The 17,599-nt window shown below is 53.6% G+C and overlaps 1 protein-coding gene across 1 annotated transcript in view; it reads right to left on the bottom strand.

Moving 5' to 3' along the window:
- Positions 1–17,599, bottom strand: part of MYO15A (myosin XVA) — a 65,369-nt gene that overhangs the window by 9,313 nt on the left and 38,457 nt on the right. Inside the window, exons 34-60 of the mRNA XM_023514060.1 lie at positions 17,478–17,598; positions 17,229–17,296; positions 17,081–17,158; positions 16,725–16,905; positions 16,484–16,619; positions 16,055–16,148; positions 15,834–15,906; positions 14,119–14,237; positions 13,839–13,898; positions 13,342–13,417; positions 12,886–13,001; positions 12,685–12,803; positions 11,791–11,932; positions 11,043–11,154; positions 10,894–10,968; positions 10,209–10,387; positions 9,255–9,358; positions 8,918–8,990; positions 8,600–8,672; positions 8,315–8,388; positions 7,981–8,063; positions 6,561–6,691; positions 5,295–5,389; positions 4,972–5,049; positions 4,660–4,756; positions 2,630–2,790; positions 317–450 (exon numbers count right to left, since the gene is read on the bottom strand). Coding sequence (XP_023369828.1) covers positions 317–450; positions 2,630–2,790; positions 4,660–4,756; positions 4,972–5,049; positions 5,295–5,389; positions 6,561–6,691; positions 7,981–8,063; positions 8,315–8,388; positions 8,600–8,672; positions 8,918–8,990; positions 9,255–9,358; positions 10,209–10,387; positions 10,894–10,968; positions 11,043–11,154; positions 11,791–11,932; positions 12,685–12,803; positions 12,886–13,001; positions 13,342–13,417; positions 13,839–13,898; positions 14,119–14,237; positions 15,834–15,906; positions 16,055–16,148; positions 16,484–16,619; positions 16,725–16,905; positions 17,081–17,158; positions 17,229–17,296; positions 17,478–17,598 — 2,852 coding nt within the window. The remainder of the gene's footprint in view (positions 1–316; positions 451–2,629; positions 2,791–4,659; positions 4,757–4,971; positions 5,050–5,294; positions 5,390–6,560; positions 6,692–7,980; positions 8,064–8,314; positions 8,389–8,599; positions 8,673–8,917; positions 8,991–9,254; positions 9,359–10,208; positions 10,388–10,893; positions 10,969–11,042; positions 11,155–11,790; positions 11,933–12,684; positions 12,804–12,885; positions 13,002–13,341; positions 13,418–13,838; positions 13,899–14,118; positions 14,238–15,833; positions 15,907–16,054; positions 16,149–16,483; positions 16,620–16,724; positions 16,906–17,080; positions 17,159–17,228; positions 17,297–17,477; position 17,599) is intronic.

Here is a 17,599-nt window from a genome sequence, read left to right as displayed (position 1 = left end):
CCACCTTAGGTGTATGTGGCTGGCGCCTTAGCCACTTGAGCCACAGGTGCCGAGCCCCGAAAACTTTTTTACCATTACATTTGCTCTGGGCTAAAAATATTAGCCAGAAGCAACTTGCCATGAAACAGAGGTGGGGGTCCCAGTTTTTACAGTTAGTTGGAAGACTTCAACCCCAAGGCCAGGATAGTCCCTTCCCAGAAAGCTTTACTGATACAAGAAAGGAGCCTGGGCATGGCTAGCTCTGAGGAAGGTGGGGTGGACTGAAAGGGCTAGGTTCCCTGTCCATTCCAACTAAGGCAGGTGGCCAGATGCTCACACACTGGGCAGGTAGAAGTGATCCTTGGCGCGGTGCTGCAGTGCAGCCAGCTTGGACACCTGCTGTAGCTGCTGCTCGCTGGGCCGGCTGGCCGGCACACTGCTGAAGAAGCCCTTCAGGTAGTCAGGAAGGACCTGTGAGGAACAGTTGGGTAAGGTCCTGCCACGCCTGTGCACACTCAGCATTCACCTGCAGGGGGCCTAGAGACATGCAATTCTACTGATTCTAACCTCATCCTCTTCTGGGGTAGGATGGCCTGTTACTTTCCTGGGCTTTGGGGAACAAGGACAAAAGAACAGGAAGGTGAGCTGTGAGGGCTGTGGCCTTGAAGACCATGAGAGAATCCCCACAGTGACCTTGCTGGTAGAAATAGCATCAGTGCTGCAGCGTGCCCAAGTGTCCATCAGGCCCCCTTTCTCAACACCAAATGTGCCCCAGCATCACCGGTGGGCTTGCCAAAACAGAGTGTGGGCTGTGTCCCCAGAGACTCTGAACCAGTTGATCTGAGGTGGGACTGGAAGATTTGTATCAAGTTTCTGCCAGTTCTTAGGTCTCACACTGATTAGCACAGTACTAGGCCAGGCTGGCTAGGCCATGTGTCCACAAAAGGTAAGTGACCTTATTCTGTGTGTGGAACTGCTGAAGCTTTTGATGCCAGTCCCATGAGAACACACCCTTTTTGTCAAAGCACTTCCACAAGTATTGTGGTGAGGGAGAACCCAGGATTTGCAAACTCCATGATCTTAGAGGACTTGCAAGTCTCAAAGGGGGATAACACATGGACAAAAGTGACAGTATTAGTAAAGCCCTGCTCAGGCCTGTGAGCAAGGGTCAGGCCAACGTTCAGAGGAGAAGAAATTGGAAGGAGGAACTCAGAGAGGAACTTATAGAAGAGTGCTGTTTGGGAGCAGCCTTACTGGGGAGGACTTAGATGAGCAGATGCAGAAACAGTCCAGACGGAGTGACAGCATGGGCAGAGGCCCAGGAATGAGGTAGTGAGGATGATGGCATTGTTGTGATGAGTGGAGGCATCAGGGCTAGAAATGCCCATGGGGGCCCAGGTGTTGTGGCTCACACTCGTAATCCCAGCAGATTGAGAGGCTGAGGTAGGAGGATCACTTGAGGACAGGAGATCAAGACCAGCCTGGGCAACATGGTGGGGTCCCATCTCTACAAAAAATTTTTTAAAACCTGGCTTTGTCATCCTAGCTACATGGGAGACTGAGGCAGGAGGATCACTTCATTCTAGTCCAGGAGTTTGAGGCTGCAGTGAGCTATGATTGTACCACTACACTCCAGCCTGGGTGACAGTGAAATTTTTTCTTAAATTAAGAAAATTTGGCTCAGCGCTGATGGCTCAGGCAGCTAAGGCACCAGCCACATACACCAGAGCTGGCAGGTTCGAATCCAGCCTGGACCTGCCAAACAACAATGACAATTGCAACCAAAATATAGCCTGGTATTGGGGTGAGCACCTGTGGTCCCAGCTACTTGGGAGGCTGAGGCAAGAGAAACGCCTAAGCCCAAGAGCTGGAAGTTGCTGTGAGCTGTGATGCCACAGCACTATATCAAGGGCAACAAAGTGAGACTCTATTTCTAACAAAAAAAAAATTTTTTTTCTTAAATGTCAGGGTATAATGGCTCATGCCATCCCAGCATTTTGGGTGCAATTTGGGAGGCCAAAGTGGGAGGATCACTTGAAGCTAGGAATTTGAGATGAACCTGGGCAACATAGTAAGACCTCATCTCTAAAAAAAATTTTTTTTTAATTAGCTGGGCATGGCTTGGTGCCCATAGCACAGTGCTTATGGTGCCAGCCACATACACTAAGGGTGGTGGGTTCGAACCCAGCTCAGGCCAGCTAAACAACTGCAACAAAAAAAGAGGCAGATGTTGTGGCAGATGCCTATAGTCCCACATACTTGGGAGGCTGAGGCAAGAGAATTGCTTGAGCCCAAGAGTTTGAGGTTGTTGTGAGCTGAGAAGCCACGGCACTCTACCAAGGATGACATAGTAACACTCTGTCTCAAAAAAAAAAAAAAAATTAGCTGGGCATGGTGAAGTGTGCCTGTAGGCCTCGTTACTCAAAAAGAGGCAGGAGGAGCCCTTGAATCAGGGGTTCAAGTCTTCAGTAAGCTGAGATCACACCACTGCACTCCAGGCTGGGTGACAGAGCGAGACCCTGTCTCTTAAAAAAAAATGAAAATTAAGCAAATGCCTACAGGGCTTGACTCATGAAGGCCTCAAATGCCAAGGTTGTGGAGTCTGACCTCACAGGCCCTGAGACGCATAGAAGGCACCATCTGTACTGACCTGGTTGTAGTGCATGGTAACATACAGCTCATTCTCAAACTTGAGTGGCTGATCCCAGAGCACACGCCGGAACCAGAGCATGTAGCCACCATCCACCTGCTCCATCTCTGAGGCCACATCAAGGATGTAGGCACGGCGGCTAAGCGGGCACACATGCTGGCCTACAGAGAGGAGGGAGGCAAAGCTAGATAAGGCATGCACTGCTCCTATACAAAGCATGTGTGCAGACCCTTGCCTGCCACCCAGGGTAAGGCCACCTCTCTTATCTGGGACACAGCTTCTTTTTTAAAGGACAGCATATTAAAAGGGAATAGGATACCCTGTGTTTTACTGAAATATTGATGACCACACATGGGAATAACTCCAATTCAAAGCTACAAGTAATGTTCCATTTTCCCCCAGTGAGGGGGGTGGGATGCTAAAGAGAGTAGCCTGTCCCCCAAGATCTGGGAAAGCACCCTGGGTGCTCTGAAAAGGCCCAGCCCATTTCCAGAGAAGGCAGGATACAAGGAGAACCACAACAGGCATCTGATTATGAGGCCCAATGGGTGCCTTTCTGCAGACCTCCTGCAGGAGAGACCTCTCGTTGGGTGGCTGGTGTGGGTGGGGAGGACTGGGGTCTGAACCCAGAAGGAGGCTCAAGCTCTTCCCTCGTGCACTGACAATTCTGGCACCTATCCCACACCCACAGTAAAATCTTACCAAAGAGGGAGATTTGGACTGGTGACAAGCATATAGACTCCTGAGCCCAGACTTCCTGGGTTCAAACCCCTACCATGTATGACTATGTCACTTAACTTCTATGGTAGGCTGAATAACTGCACCTCCAAAGATAGCCAGGTCCTAAGCCCCAGAACTTGTGAATATGTTACTTTCATGGCAAAAGGCACTTTGCAGATACGATTAAGTTAAGGATTATCCAGGTGCACCTAGTGTAAGCACAAGGGTCCTTACGAGAGGGAAGCAGGAAGATCAGAGTCAGAGAAGGGGATGTGAGGCTGGAAGCAGAGGTCGGAGGAGAGAGAGAGTTGAAGAGTCTGTTGCTGGCTTTGGAGAGGAAAGAAGGGACCATGAGCTGAGGAATGGGGACAACATCTAGAAACTGGAAAAGGCAAGAAAACAGATTCTCCCTAAGGAGAAGGAACACAGCCCTGAAGACATCTCACTTTAGGATTCTGACTTCCAGAGTTGTAACATAATAAAATTTGTGTTGTCTAAAGCCACTAAGTTTGTGGTAATATGTTATAGCTGCCGTAGGAAACCAGCAGTCTTCCTGGGGCTCGGGTTCTCTGTCTTTAACGGTGGATGGTAGGAGACTCCACTTCACAGGGTTGTGGTAATTAGAAGGGTTTATGGAATTAAATGATTTGAACCTTGCCTTTGACACAGTATCTGTTCAAGAAACGCCAGTTATTAGGACTGTTTTGTTACTGTCATTCCCCTCCCCCAACACCTTAGCTGGACTTGGGCAGGCAGGGTTGAGGACCCACAGTTGAGGGCTGAGGCAGAGGTGGGAAGTGCTGGCTGGAGGTAGCTGGAGCTCACCAGCTGGTGGCAGGAAACAAGCCCATGGTCTAGAGTAGGCAGGCAGCAGATGGAAGGGCTTTAAGTCCCAGGAACCCTCCAGAGAAGGGCCTAGAGAGACCTAGAAAGGGCTCTCATCGCCTCCGGCATGAGCAGCAAGAGGGCATGTGTATTAGTGAAAATCTTCCCATGATATAAGGTCCTTGAGGGCAGGGCCCACATCCTCCCACTGAGCAGGGCCTGAGGGGCAATAGGAGGAAGCAAGAGAGGATCTGGTCCACCACAAGCTCCCAGTCTGGAAGGCAAGGCTTATGCAAAACAAAACCAAGAAAGACAGATGAAGGGCTGGGGGCATTCAAAACACAGAGGTCCTTCCATGTGGCGGCTGGGGGCTTCCTGTGAAAGTGGCACCTGATCTGGGCTCTAAAGTCTGGCTGGAGGCCCCTATGGCCAAAGGCACCGAGGTGGGAATGAGCCCAGTGTGCTTGGTCCTCCTGGCCACTCACCTCGGTTGGTGACAACGAAGATAACATACTCATCAAAGGCCTCGGGCTGAGTCAGAGCCATCTCAGCACAGATCTCCTGCACCACATCCAGGGCCACCTGGGAGGAGGGTGAGCCTAGGCCAACTGGGCCTGACCGCTGTCCTCCCAACCCCACCTAGGCCCAGGAGGCCGAGTGCAAAATTCCTCAGCTCTCTTCATAGGATCCACCGAGCAATCTCAGAATTGGCTTACCCACCCTACCCACACACGACCTAGAGACCAGGGTGTCTCTGCCTACCCAGCACCTGCCTAATGGAAACACTCCTCACTTACACTGCATGTTTTGATTTTGAGATGGCGTTCAAGGCCTCCAGGAAGAAGAAAAAGCTGCCTCTTAGAACTGCGGCCCGCCTGGGAATGTGTAGGTAGAGAGGGACAAGCGGTTGAGTCTGGGATATGGGACAGCCCTATCCCCTGCCACAGGAGGCCCTAAGCCAAGGGGTCCCAGGCATGCATGTGCAGGCCCACTCATGCCTCTGGACTTCACAGGGCCTGTCTGCATGTCCCTAAGCAGTGCATGTGTGCCCAACAGCAGGGTCTCTGGGCGAGGCTGTGTCTTCCATTCATTCTGACTTTCCACCCTTACCCACACTCACCAACATGGCCCGAAGCTCCATGCTGCTAGGGAGCTCCAGACGGCCCCCGAAGCACAAGGTTTTCTGCAAGTTCTGCTCACAGGCTTTAGCAATCCCTGCAGAGGCAGGGAGTCAAGGCCTTGCCCAAGGGAAGCAGTGTGAGAAAGGGGCTCCTCTTGCTACCAGGCATGAGTCCACTAAATTCTCTCCATAACCTGGGGGCAGGCACTTACTTCCCCCAGTGGATAGTTGAGGAAACTGAGTTTAGAGAAGGGCAGTGACTTGTTTAAAGTCAAAAGTTGAAGTTTAAGAGCTGGTTTTGAACTTACATTCCATGTTAATAAAGGCCTTTTGTCTAGCCTACAGCCCCCTTGGCTACCTGTGAGCCTGGAAATAGCTGTCCCCCTGAGGTGTTGATTGGGGAACTCATCCCCAATAGGCTCTAGTTATAGTGATATAGCTTTGCCCCCGCCAGGTGGGACTGCTTGTCTACCACCCTCCCTCACACCCAGGCCTCCCAGAGCAGAAGACCCCAGCATCAGTGCTCATTTCTTTGGGTTAAGCAATGCCCTCACCCTACCCCGGGGAGGGGATCAAAAGTTCTAGGGCACATTCTGAGGCCTTCAGGCACCTGGGAGTCCTTCCCCAGAGAGCTGGGTCTATTAATCTCTAGATCTGGGAATGTTTGTTAATGGAATCAGAGCAAATACTTTTAGAGGCAGGGAGGGTGAGGTCCTCCATCTCTGGGGCTGCCAAAGGGATTACAGTGGGCTCCAGGTTCTTTCTTAGGGGGTCCCAGAAGTTGCTATGGAGATAAGGCTTCAGAGGCCTCTTTTTCCACACTATAAGGGGAAAAGGGCAAGACTCTGCCACTGACGTAGGAGCCACTTCTGCCCAGATCCACTTGAGACCCCTTCTGAGCCCAAATAGCCAGAGAAACAGACTTCATTCCACTCCAGGTTCTGGCCCTCCTCCTCCTCTCTGTCACGTGCCACACATGCCCACCTCTGGTCTCTGTTCCTTCCACTTAGTCTACCTGGAAATCCTTCCCCCTCAGGATAATACCTCCTCTAGGAAGCTTTCCCTGACCACCCCAACATCAGATCAGACAATCTATTGTGCTAGCCTCTGTGGGGCCTCCACAAATGTGTAGGGTGTAAATTAATACTAGTAAACATTGCCCAGCATCTGTGACCAGAATCTCTGGGTTTCCCCTCTTGCCTGCTACCAACCCAGTCCCCATGTTACAGGTGTATAGTCCTAGGTCCCCACTCACTGTCCCCTTACCATGGAAGGATAGGCCTGGGGTCCGGCTCACATCCTGGAGAAAGCGAGTGAGGTGTGGATGGAGGACCTCAGAGCAGCTGTGGTAGGCAGTCACAATGTACAGCAGCCTCCAGCCTCGCTGGCAGCTGTCCCTGCAAGGATGTACATGGAGGCCGCATCACAGGTGGCTACAGCACCAGTGTGTGTGCCAGGAGTCTCCTGGGACTTGAGGTTCCTGGCTTCCAGGCAGCTCTGTCTCAGCGGATGCTCCTGCTTGCCCAATGAGAGCAGGGCAGGTGAGCCCCAAAGCTATGAAAAAGCTCTGTTCTGACTGGAAAGCCAGGTGGGAGCTAGGGAAGGAAAGGATGAAGCCCTGGATCTTCCCCAGGTAGGGGATCTGCCTGGGAGGTTTCGGACAAAGGAGAACCTGCTGGGCATGTGCAGAAAGTGTGGCAGGTAAGGCCTGGCACTGACAGGAGCAGGAGGACATATTGAGTGGCTCTAAATCCCGGGTAAATGGAGAACAAATGAGGAGGATGAGGAGGTAGGGACAGGATGGTCAGCCCCACGGTAACCAGAACATCACACACATCAGGCACCTACTATGTATTGGCCCTATAGGAGCGAAACACAGTAATTCATCTTTGCACTGTAGTGGGTTCCTGGGGACAGCATTTGAGCTTCCATTGGGAAACCACCCACCCATCTCTGGATCCCTGTAGTTTGGAAGACATGAGGATCAGGTCTGGCCAATTAGAACACTACAGCCCCCAACCCACAGTGATTGGCTTAGGGATGGGCATATGATCCAGGACTGGCCAATTAGGGTTCAGCCTTCCTCCGGTTATGGTGATTAATTTGGGGACACACACACACACACACACACATTGGTCTAACCAATCAGCACTCTGCATTCTCTATTCACTGTGGTTGGTTCAGGGTTGAGCATGTGACCAACTCAGGCCAATAAGCCTGGATTTGGGAATTTCCATGGCAAATATTGAAGAATCTTGCTTTCCCTAGGATTGCTGAGCTGCCCAGAGCTGCCACCTTGCCAGTCTGTGAGGAGGCTGCTTGAGAATGATATCAACACATAGGAAAGCAAACCAGGAGATGGAGAAGGCCTGCTTCTAGCTAAGCCTGAAGCTATGCCTGAAGCCATAAACTCACTGACTTCTCAGTTATATGAACCAGTAAATTCTCTCTGGCTAAACGAGCTTACAACCAAGAATGTGGACTTACATATTATCATTGCCATTTTAAAGATGAGGAAACAAGGTCAAAGAGCAGAAATGGTATGTCCCAGACCATGCAATTCCAAAAACATGTGCTCTGTCTATGAAGTGAGGAAGGAGCTGAAAGGAAGAGACTCCAGGAGGGAACTGGCCTCTTCTGGGGCATAGACACAGAGGGGAGGGAGGGGAGGGCCCAGTTCACTCACTGCTTAGAGCTGGTGTTGTCTGTGATCTGCTTCACAATTTGGCAGTAACACTCATCACGCATGACCTCGTGGTCCTCACACAGCTGAGGGAGGGCAGGCAGATCACATGCTAGACATGTCGGGGCCATGGCACATAGCAGGTGAAGAACAGGGTGGGCACATGGAGGTGGGCCTGCTGTCCTTTTCCCAGCCCTCTCCCCACAAATGGGATGCACTCTTCTTTGGGCCACAAGAGAGGCTTCCCACCCCAGCGTCCTGTAACTGTGGTTGACAGAGCGGGGAACAGAGTCCTGGAGCAGAAAAGGGAGCATCTGGGAAAGTCAGCTGGACTAACCTTCAGGAGGGTGCAAAGCACGTCCAGTTCACTTTGGCCTTTCTGTGGGGCATCCCCCATGAACCTCATCACAGCTGCAGGAAAGATCCATCCTACTTAGGCCCACCAAACCCCCCAGCTGCCCGCCCACCTGGGAGCCTTGTCCACAGGCAGCGGGGAGTTTCTATTCTCCTAATGGTGTCCTACATCTCAGTTCAAGGGAGGGGAAGAATCTGAGGACCAGAGAGGCAGGGACAAGCAGGGTCGCACAGTGCCCAGGACCCTGGCTGCTGTCTCCCCACACACCTAGGAACATGTCTGTGGCCATCTTGTTGAGGCTGCAGTCGCTGAGCTCGATGAGGGATTCCTGGAGTGGGATCTGTGAGGAGGGGCGCTGTGTCATGATGCAGGAGGGGCATGTTGGAAAAGAAGCAGGTCACATTACGTTTAAGGGCATATGATGATGGGGGACACGGGGGACAGGATGCCTCTGAGAGTAATCCAGGCCCCCAGGTGCTGAGAGCTGGAGAGTCTCACTGAAGACAAGCCTGATGGCCCCAGGGGTCTGGAAGGGGACCTGTGCATCACCATTTTACCCAGGGAAAACTGAGGCCCACTGGACACCTTAGTGAAACAAAGCATGTCCTCCAAGGTTCTGGATTCTCGACCCTCTTTGGATTTCAGCCTGAGGCCATCCCTGCAAAAGGAGGTAGGTGCTACTGACCCATCTTGCCTTTGAACCTTTGGCTACATCCTTTTCCTACATAGGCATATTCTTAACCCACCACTCCTGTCAGTCTAGCAGAAAGGAAGGCCCACAGGGGCCAAGACTGAAGATGCGCCTTCCGCCTGGGTGGGCTCTTATCCTTCCACTAGAATGGGACCTCCCAGACCAAATAGGCAGCAAGAAGGCCAGAAGAACCCTCCCAGAGTGGGGAGCAGGAATGGGACCCCCACTCACTGGGGTCTCCTCTGAGGGTCTCGGAAATACTTCTGGGCAAACTCCAGCATTGTGTATGGGGGGAATGCTGGAGCGTCCTCAGAGCAGGCTCCTACTGGGGGACCCTGCAGGAGATGCCACAGCTCTAATCAAAGCCAACTCAGCATAACCCCTCCCTGACTGGGCCCTGACTCTTTCAGGCTGCCCACTAGACCACCCAGCCACCTGGCCCTACCTCCACCCAGTTGGCCTCATCCTTCAGCTTGTCCACAGCCTCCCTACCTGTCTGGCTCCACCTCCTGACCCACACACCACGCCCACCAGGTGAGTCCTTACCCTTGTTGGCTTCCCCAACTCCTTGTCACAGCCACTGTCCCTTGCCCCTCCTTTTTTTTTTTGAGTCAAGAGTCTCACTATGTCACTCTCGGTAGAGTGCTGTAGCGTCACAGCTCACAGTAACCTCAAACTCTTGGGCTTAAATGATTCTTTTGCCTCAGCCTCCCAAGTAGCTGGGACTACAGGTGCCCACTACAATACTGGCTATTTTTTTGTTGGAGTTGTCATTGTTGTTTAGCAGGCCCAGGCTAGGTTAGAACCTGCCAGCCCCAGTGTACATGGCCAGCACCCTAACCATTGAGTTACAGGTGCCAAGCCACCTTGCCCCTCATTTAGTTTGACCTGGCAGCTCCCCATCCATATCTACTCCACAAGTCCACCCTGGCCTACTGAGCCAGCCCCTGCTCCATGCCAGGCTGACTTTGCCTACTGGTCTGGCTCCATTGCCTTGGTTGCCAGCTGACACTCACCCTTACCTAGCCCATTTGGCCACATTTCCAGCCATCTCTATGCACATTCTGTGGGTCATGCTTGTGGCTCACTCTACCTGGTTCATCCTAGTCCAGGACTGGCCACACCACTGGCCAGGTTTGCTCCCATCCTTGCCCCTCCCACCTTCACTCCCCAAGCAGGTCTCACCTCTCTTCTACGGCCCACCTCCCGTGCAGCAGCTGTAGAGGCCACAGCAGCAGCTACAGCAGCAGCCTGGCCAGGGCCTGGCTCAGCTGGCAGCTGGAGGAAGTCTGGAGCAGCAGCAGGCTGCACCAGCTCAGAAGGGAAGTGGCCCACACGCCCATGGATGGTCCCAAACCTCCAGCCTAGAGAGTAGGAAGTAAAGGGTCTATAAAGCATCAGAAGCAAACAGGAGGGTCTTGTCTTGAAACTGAGAGGGTCCCTTAGGGTTACTCGGGTACCTCCTTAACCCCTCCCTGGAGCTCTGTGAGGGCAGTGAGTACATTTTACAGATGAGGAAACAGAGGCTCAGAAAAGGAAAGGGTCTCTCAGGGCCACAGGACTGCATGGGAAGTGAAGCAGAAAGGCACAGCAGCACTTGCAGATGCTCAGGCATGTGGGGTCACAGGAAGATCTTGGTCACAAGCACAGAGACACCAATGTCCATAGAGACCCCTCTGCCACACATGCAGGCAGAGCAGAGGGCTGGGCTGGATGGCCAGCAGGCTGGATGGGCCGGCAGGGGCCTGAGGAGACCTGGTCAGCACAGACCTCCTTTCATGCTCCAAGAAACCCTTGCCATGCATCTGCAGTGTGAGTGCATAAAACTCAGATAAGCCTGCTCATGCTTCCCAAGGTTGGAGGTACCCACCGAAGTCAGGACCTCCAGGCCGCAGCTCCTCCAGGCACACAACCTTCTTGCGGACCACGCAGCCGGCACTGTAGCCTGCAGGCCAGACCTGTCTCAGCATCCAGCAGGGAGGGCCCATACCCCCTACCCCCTACCCCTGCAGTGCTGACCCACTCGAGGGGGCTCCATGGGCTGTAGGTGGATGATGTCCCCCTTGTGGAAGGCCAGCAGCGCCGGGTCCTCAGGCAAGAAGTTCCTCACAGCGACCACATAGTCGGAGTCCTGGGCCAACCAGGGGCATGGTGAGGGGCTGCGCTGCCTCCTCAAGGCCTGGGGCCACCCCCCACCCACCCACCTCCACTAATCACATCATCCCTGACTTCTCAGGGAAGCAGAGGGAAGGGCATTCCAGAGAGGAGGGACTGGAGACACAAGTCTGATGGATACAGACATTAGGGCACACCTGTGCTTTGCCCACTCAATCCCTCACCAGACTTTCCCATGGAAGCACTCCCTGGGCCAGGTGCTGGGTCTGGGGCACACAGGTGACCTGCTTTAGGCCTACAACTGGCCCAGTGAATGGGGGGCAGTGAAGGACAGAGACTAAGATGCAGTGGGTGAGCCATGCAGCCAGAGAGCGGGGGCTGGGAGCAGGTACCATGCCACTCCATTGGGGGCACTAGGAAAGGTTCGTACAGTAGGCAAAAGAAGAAAGGGACACTCCGGGTGGAAGGCACAGCCTGCGCATAGGCCTGAAGGCACACACATGCCTATGGACAGTCACTGGAACCTGCACAGACATATTTCCCAAGCAGGCAGGGCCGGTTTGCATCTGGGGCAGGAGAGATCCGTTCTTGGGCCCTTGGCCCAAGAGAGAGCCAGGGAGGGAGTAGGGGACATCTGTGGGAGGGTCCTGACCTTCTTCAGCTCTAGGATGAAGTCATCCACCAGGGTCTTGACCTGGTAAGCTCGGGCTGAGAAAAGGATGACCTTCTCATTGACCAAGTTGAACTCCAGCATGTTCTGGGAGGGCATGGTCACAAACAGAATATCTGCAAAGCTGGAGGATAGGCAGGTGGCATTAGGACAGGGCTGAGGCCAAAGGGATGCTCTTCCTCCACCTATTGTGCCACTTCTGTTCCTGCCCTGTCCTGTTCCCCAAGCCAAGTCCCACCTTACCCCCATTATACCAGCTCTTAGGACCCAAGGAACTGCCTAACTACCCTCTCCAGCCCAAGCAGTGGTTTCAGTTCATTTCCCTCTGGACTAGGACTCCAGCCTTTCCCTATCATTTATCCCCGTCCAATCTCCCAGATTCTGCCCACACAAATTTCTTTCATCCATTGTTCAAATTCTCTCTACCTTTCAAAGCAAGAAACTTTCACCCACCCAGTGAGCAAGGCTCTATTCCTGTCCTCATGTTATGAAGGACAAAAGGGACTTCAAGCAGGGGAGGGAGTCTGAGCACTCAGTAAAATAGCCAAAGAGCCATTTCCCTTCTCAGTTTTATCAAGGCGAGGTCATCTGCAGTACAGCTGCCCCTGTGCATGGTGAGCTCTGTGAGGGCAGGGCTGGCATATATATGGTCCAAGAGGTGGACAGGGTAGCAGATCCCTAATTCAACCTCTTCCTGGCTGCGTGACCTGAGACAAGCAACTTCTCTGAGCCTCAGTTTCCCCAGCTCTAAAATGGGCTTGTTTAAAGGGTGTAGCTCAGAGCCTGACACATCACAGGTACTGGGTAAGTGGCTGTGGAAAGTGTGAGGGAATGCTGATCCCCATCTTTCCCCTGGTCCCCCGACCTGCCACCCACCTGTATGCACGCAGGACCCGCAGCTGCCCATAGGCCTGCTGGCCATCCTTAACCATCCGCAGGAGCTTGATGCCTGTGTGGGCTACAGCTAGGAGCTGCACGCCAGTGCCCACACTGCCCTAGGGGGATAAAAGTTTGTGAGGGTCTTTTTACTTCATCCCTGAGTCCCCTGGGCAGATGGGGGCACATGGGGGCTCGCACCGTGGCAGGGAAGAGGCGGGAAAAATAGAACTCCCAGTTGTCTCGTGCAGTGCTGACCACTGCCCGCTTCACGCTCTCAGTTACCAGAGGTCGCTCGGTGTCCAGCTGGTTCTGGGCTACAGGAGGCCAGGCCTAGTCAGGACCCTCTCTCCCTTCCCACCAGGCCCACATCTTAGGGACCTCAGGGAGGGAGGCTGACACAAAGCAGGAAGGCATCTGGCTAGTATCTATACTGAGAAACTGAACTCCAGAGACAGACAAGATGGCCCGGCCACAAAGTGGTATGTCAGGCATTGCCACCCCCAAACACCCAGCCTAGCCAGAACAGAGCAAGGAGGGGCCATGTCTAGGAACCAATAGGCTGGGCTCACTGGCCTCAGTTTCTGTCTGGGAAAAGTGCTAATGGTGGAGCTGACTAGCTGCCCCATAGATGTCCCTCCCCACCCACTGCGATACCAAACAGGGCCTTCATCCTGAGCCTCTCCTCCTCAGAGATGCGCAGGCAGGCCTCGGAGAAGGTGTCATGCAGGATCTGTAGGAATAAGCCATGAGCTAGGCTGCCCAGGGGACTGCCCCAGGCAGGAGCCCAGGCTGGGCTGCTCCAGGGGAAGCGGGGAAGTGGAAGGTCCAATTTTTCAGCAGTGGGTCATCTGTGAACTGTCATCTGTGTAAATAAGGGCTCTCGCCTTCCTCCTCAACTCCACAATTCTGGCAGCCCTGCCCAGGCCTATTTCCGATGTGACCTCTGGACCCCATCTAGCTCAAACTGTGACTCTGACTGGGTGAAACTGTGGGCTCACTGAGTGAGTAGGCAATTCAGTAAGACACTTTCCCATCCTCACGCCAGTCAAGGACCCTAAATCCCAGAGCTCAGAAGCAAAATGGAGATAGATAGTCTAGGTGGCCACATAGCCCTGCTGAGGACCCGGAAGCAAAAAGGGAAGAGGCCTCACCTGCCGGAACAGGAGGTCTAGCTGCACAGGGTGGCTATAGCTGTCCTTGGGGTAAAATACCTGTTGGGGTGGGGTTTTGGTGGGTGCCCTTGGACAGAGCCTCACCTTGCTTCACACCTGGCCACACCCCTCAGATACAGCCCTGCTTCATGCATTCAGGCCCCCCCAGACTCTGCCCCTAGCTCCAGGCCTGCCCTGAATCTGTTCTATTGGGTCTGGCCCCCATCCTGGATCCCCCTCTGCTCCCCTCTAGCCCCTCCCCTAGTTCCATGCCTTGCACCTCTTTTCGCAGGAAGATGTGCCAAGGGGCATCCTGGTAGCCGTAGAAGTTGGGGTTGTCAAGGCGGTGCAGCCGTGTCTGTACAGGTTTCTCTGGGGGCTCCAGCGACCTTGAAGGTGCTGGAGAGCATGGGGCAGGGGCTCTCAACACAAAACAGAGGAGGCAGGGCATGTGGGAGAGACACATCTGCTCACACAGGTCACACCTGTACCATCCAGCCCTTCATTCAACATGCTTAGAGAGCACCTATTATATGTGAGGCCTTTGCTAAGGGCTGAGGATGCCCCAGTGAACAAGACAAATGTGGGTGGAACAAACCATTTAGAATCTCAGTGCCAGAGTGGAAGGGGAGGTAAAGCAGGGTGATGTAGAAGGGAGTCTGGGGGCTGATCCTTCACTTCTGGTGCTGTAGGCAGACCTCTCTGAGGATGTAACATTTGAGCTGAGACTTGAAGGATAAAAAGAGGCCAGACATGCAAAGATCTTTGGAAAGAGCATTCTGGCAGATGAAACAGCAAATGCAAAGGCCCTGAGGTAGGAGTGGGCTTAGTGTGCTCTAGGAATAGAGAGGAACAAAGTGCCTAGGGGACTGCGGGAAATGAGGCTAGGGAGGTGGGTAGATCATGTAGGCCTCACAGACCATAGGGAGGAGTCTGGAGTTCAAGGTAGGCCCATCAGAGTTTCTATCAGGGGCACATATAAGGTGATCTGTATCTTTTAAGATCACTGTGGCTGGCTCGGGCCTGTGGCTCACGTGGCTAAGGCACCAGCCACATACACCTAAGGTGGCGGGTTCGAATCCAGCCCAGCCTGCCAAACAACAATGACGGCTGCAACCAAAAAATGGCCGGGCGTTGTGGTGGGCACCTGTGGTCCCAACTACTTGGGAGGCTGAGGCAGGAGACTCGCTTGGGCCCAGGAGTTGGAGGTTGCTGTGAGCTGTGATGCCACAGCACTCTACCCAGGGGGACAGCTTGAGGCTCTGTCTCAAAAAAAAAAAAAAGATCACTGTGGCTGCCAAGAGACAGCGGATATAAGGTTAGGGCTCCAGAACGAAGAGGCCTGTGTTTATATCCCTGATCTGGTACTTTCTAAAATTAAATAATTTTTATTATTTTCATTTATTTTTTTACTTTTATTTGGTTTTTAATTTGCTATTTACTTATATACATACAGAAATCATAGCTCACTGTTATCTCAAATTCCTGAGCTTAAGAGATCTTTGTACCTCAGACTCTTGAGTAGCTAGACCTACAGGTATGTACCACCACACCCAGTTAATTTTTTAATTTTTTGTAGACATGGGGTTTCTCAAATTCCTGGGATAGACATGGGGTTTCTCAAATTCCTGGCATCAAGTGATCCTGCCAAACTGCCAAGATAATAGGCCTGAGCCACCACACCTGGTCCTGGTCTAACCTTTATGAGCTGTATGACCTTGGGTAAGCCACTTAACCTCCATGTGCCTCCACTTTCCCACCTGGAACACATAGGAACAAATAATACTATCTTAAAGAGTTTTAATATGATAAAGAGGGTGGGTGGGCATGGCCTGGGATCTGTTATTTAAGTGTTGGTCTTACAATTACACCTAATTACATGTGCACATGGGCTCAGGGGCACAGACACACAAGCCACTGACACACATTGAGCCTCATCCGTCTCACAGCCTCACTCACACATGGGCCAACCCTGCCCTCTTGCCTCACTCTCACCTGAAATGGGCTCTGTGGATAGCCTGGCTGCACTGGTTACTGGCTTCACCAGGGCCACAGCCTCTCTGGACACCTGTCCCACCCCAAAGAGAGTGCTCAAGGGGCAGCAGCAGGCCCTGCAGCAGGGCCATGGCATGCAGAGCTAGCTGGCTTCTGAGACTGCCTGGAGGTTCTTTCCGTCTCATTTCCCCCCTGAGCCCAGCCCCACCCCCTGCCCTCACCTGTGTGCCAGGCACTGCTGCCAAGTGAGCCATCTGTGCCTTCAGGATCATCAGGGCCTCCTCGTGGGGGTCTGGTCGCTTCAGGAACATCTTCCTGGGAGCCATTGGCATACCATGGAGGGTGGGTCGCTGAGTCCCCCTTTTACCCTTCCACATTCCCACAGTAAGGAATTTCTTCCTTCATCTCCCATCACTATAAATGAGCATCTGGAGAGGAGTGATGCTGGAGAGGAGTGCTCACAGCACAGCCCAGACAGCAGCAGTCTGGGCCTCCCTTCACCCTGGGGCTCATCTGGATCCCCCAGTATAAACACACCCACTCCTGCACAGAGCAGGGCATGGTGTGGTTCAGTCCAGTGGGAAGGTGCACTGATGGTAGGCACTTTGTCAGCTGTCAGCCTGGAGGACTGGGATGGGGGCTGCACTGACCTGCGAGCCTCGGGCCGGTCTCCCCAGGACAACGGCTGCTGGTACTGCCTGACAATGTTCTTGATCTGCTGTGTAGGCTGTGGGAAGTGCTCTGAGTTGAGTGTCGAGTACCGGACCAGCTCTGGGGACGGTGAAGCTGTGGGTGAGGGGAGCTGTAAGGGGTGGTTTGAGGCCACAGGGGACACAACCACACTCCCAGTTCTGTCCTGGGAAGCACCCTAGGCTGGGTTAGGACACTTACTGGTTTCTGCGGAAGCCCAGTCCTGAGCTAGAACAGGAGCAGCCACAGGCTTGGTGGAGGGCCTGGGGGCCTTGGCCAGCGGGGCTGATGTAAAGGGCTTCGTACTAGCACGCAGAAGCACAGGCTTGGCAGGAGGACCGGTGCCTACAGACTTTGGCCGTGCCTCTGGCACTAAGGGCTTCTACCAAAAGCAGGGCATGGGGTGGGCTGCCTGGGACCTACCAGCCTGCTCTCAGGGACCTCTTCTGTGTCCAAGAGGGGCTCAGAGAGGCACAAAGACACCCTGGAGCAGCACAGTTCTCCTTTTCACAGCTCATCTCTAGGCAACCCCCTCACCCAGGGTAGGCCCGGCTTACCTCTGGGGGCAAGGATCTCGGGGCAGAACTCAGGGGCTGCTGCTGGAGGGCCATGGCTTGCAGGGTCATTTCCCGGGCCTGGGAAGAGGTGACAGTAGTGAACAGGCAGGTCCCTTTCCTGAGCCCCACCAGTCCCTCCCTCACTTACCAGTAGCACGGCTTGTTTGTGGATGAAGGCTTGCTGCAGGGCCAATGTGGAGGCATCCAGGCCTGGGACTGAGGGGGAGGGAGAGGGCACAGGATATGGAGGGAAGCGGGATTCTCTACCATGCCTATCTGGCTTCTCACCCCTACCATGCCTATGGCCACCTTCATTCTAGCACATGAAGGTGTCTGAGGACCTGTGAGTGGCCTTAGCTCTGCCCAACCCTGGAACCACCCTAGGGGAGGCACTGACTTGGCTTTGGCTTTGGCTCTGGGGGTCTCCTGGAAGTGTCTTCAGCACTGCTGTTGCCTCCTCCACCAGGCTGGCCTCCCCCTTTCATGCGGTAGGCAATGGCTGTTGGCTTCTCCAGGTCC

This window comes from Otolemur garnettii, unplaced genomic scaffold, assembly GCF_000181295.1.
Source record: "Otolemur garnettii isolate 467f Iridium unplaced genomic scaffold, OtoGar3 scaffold00046, whole genome shotgun sequence".
NCBI classification, from domain to species: Eukaryota; Metazoa; Chordata; class Mammalia; order Primates; family Galagidae; genus Otolemur; species Otolemur garnettii.
This window is presented reverse-complemented; position numbering and strand designations above follow the sequence as displayed.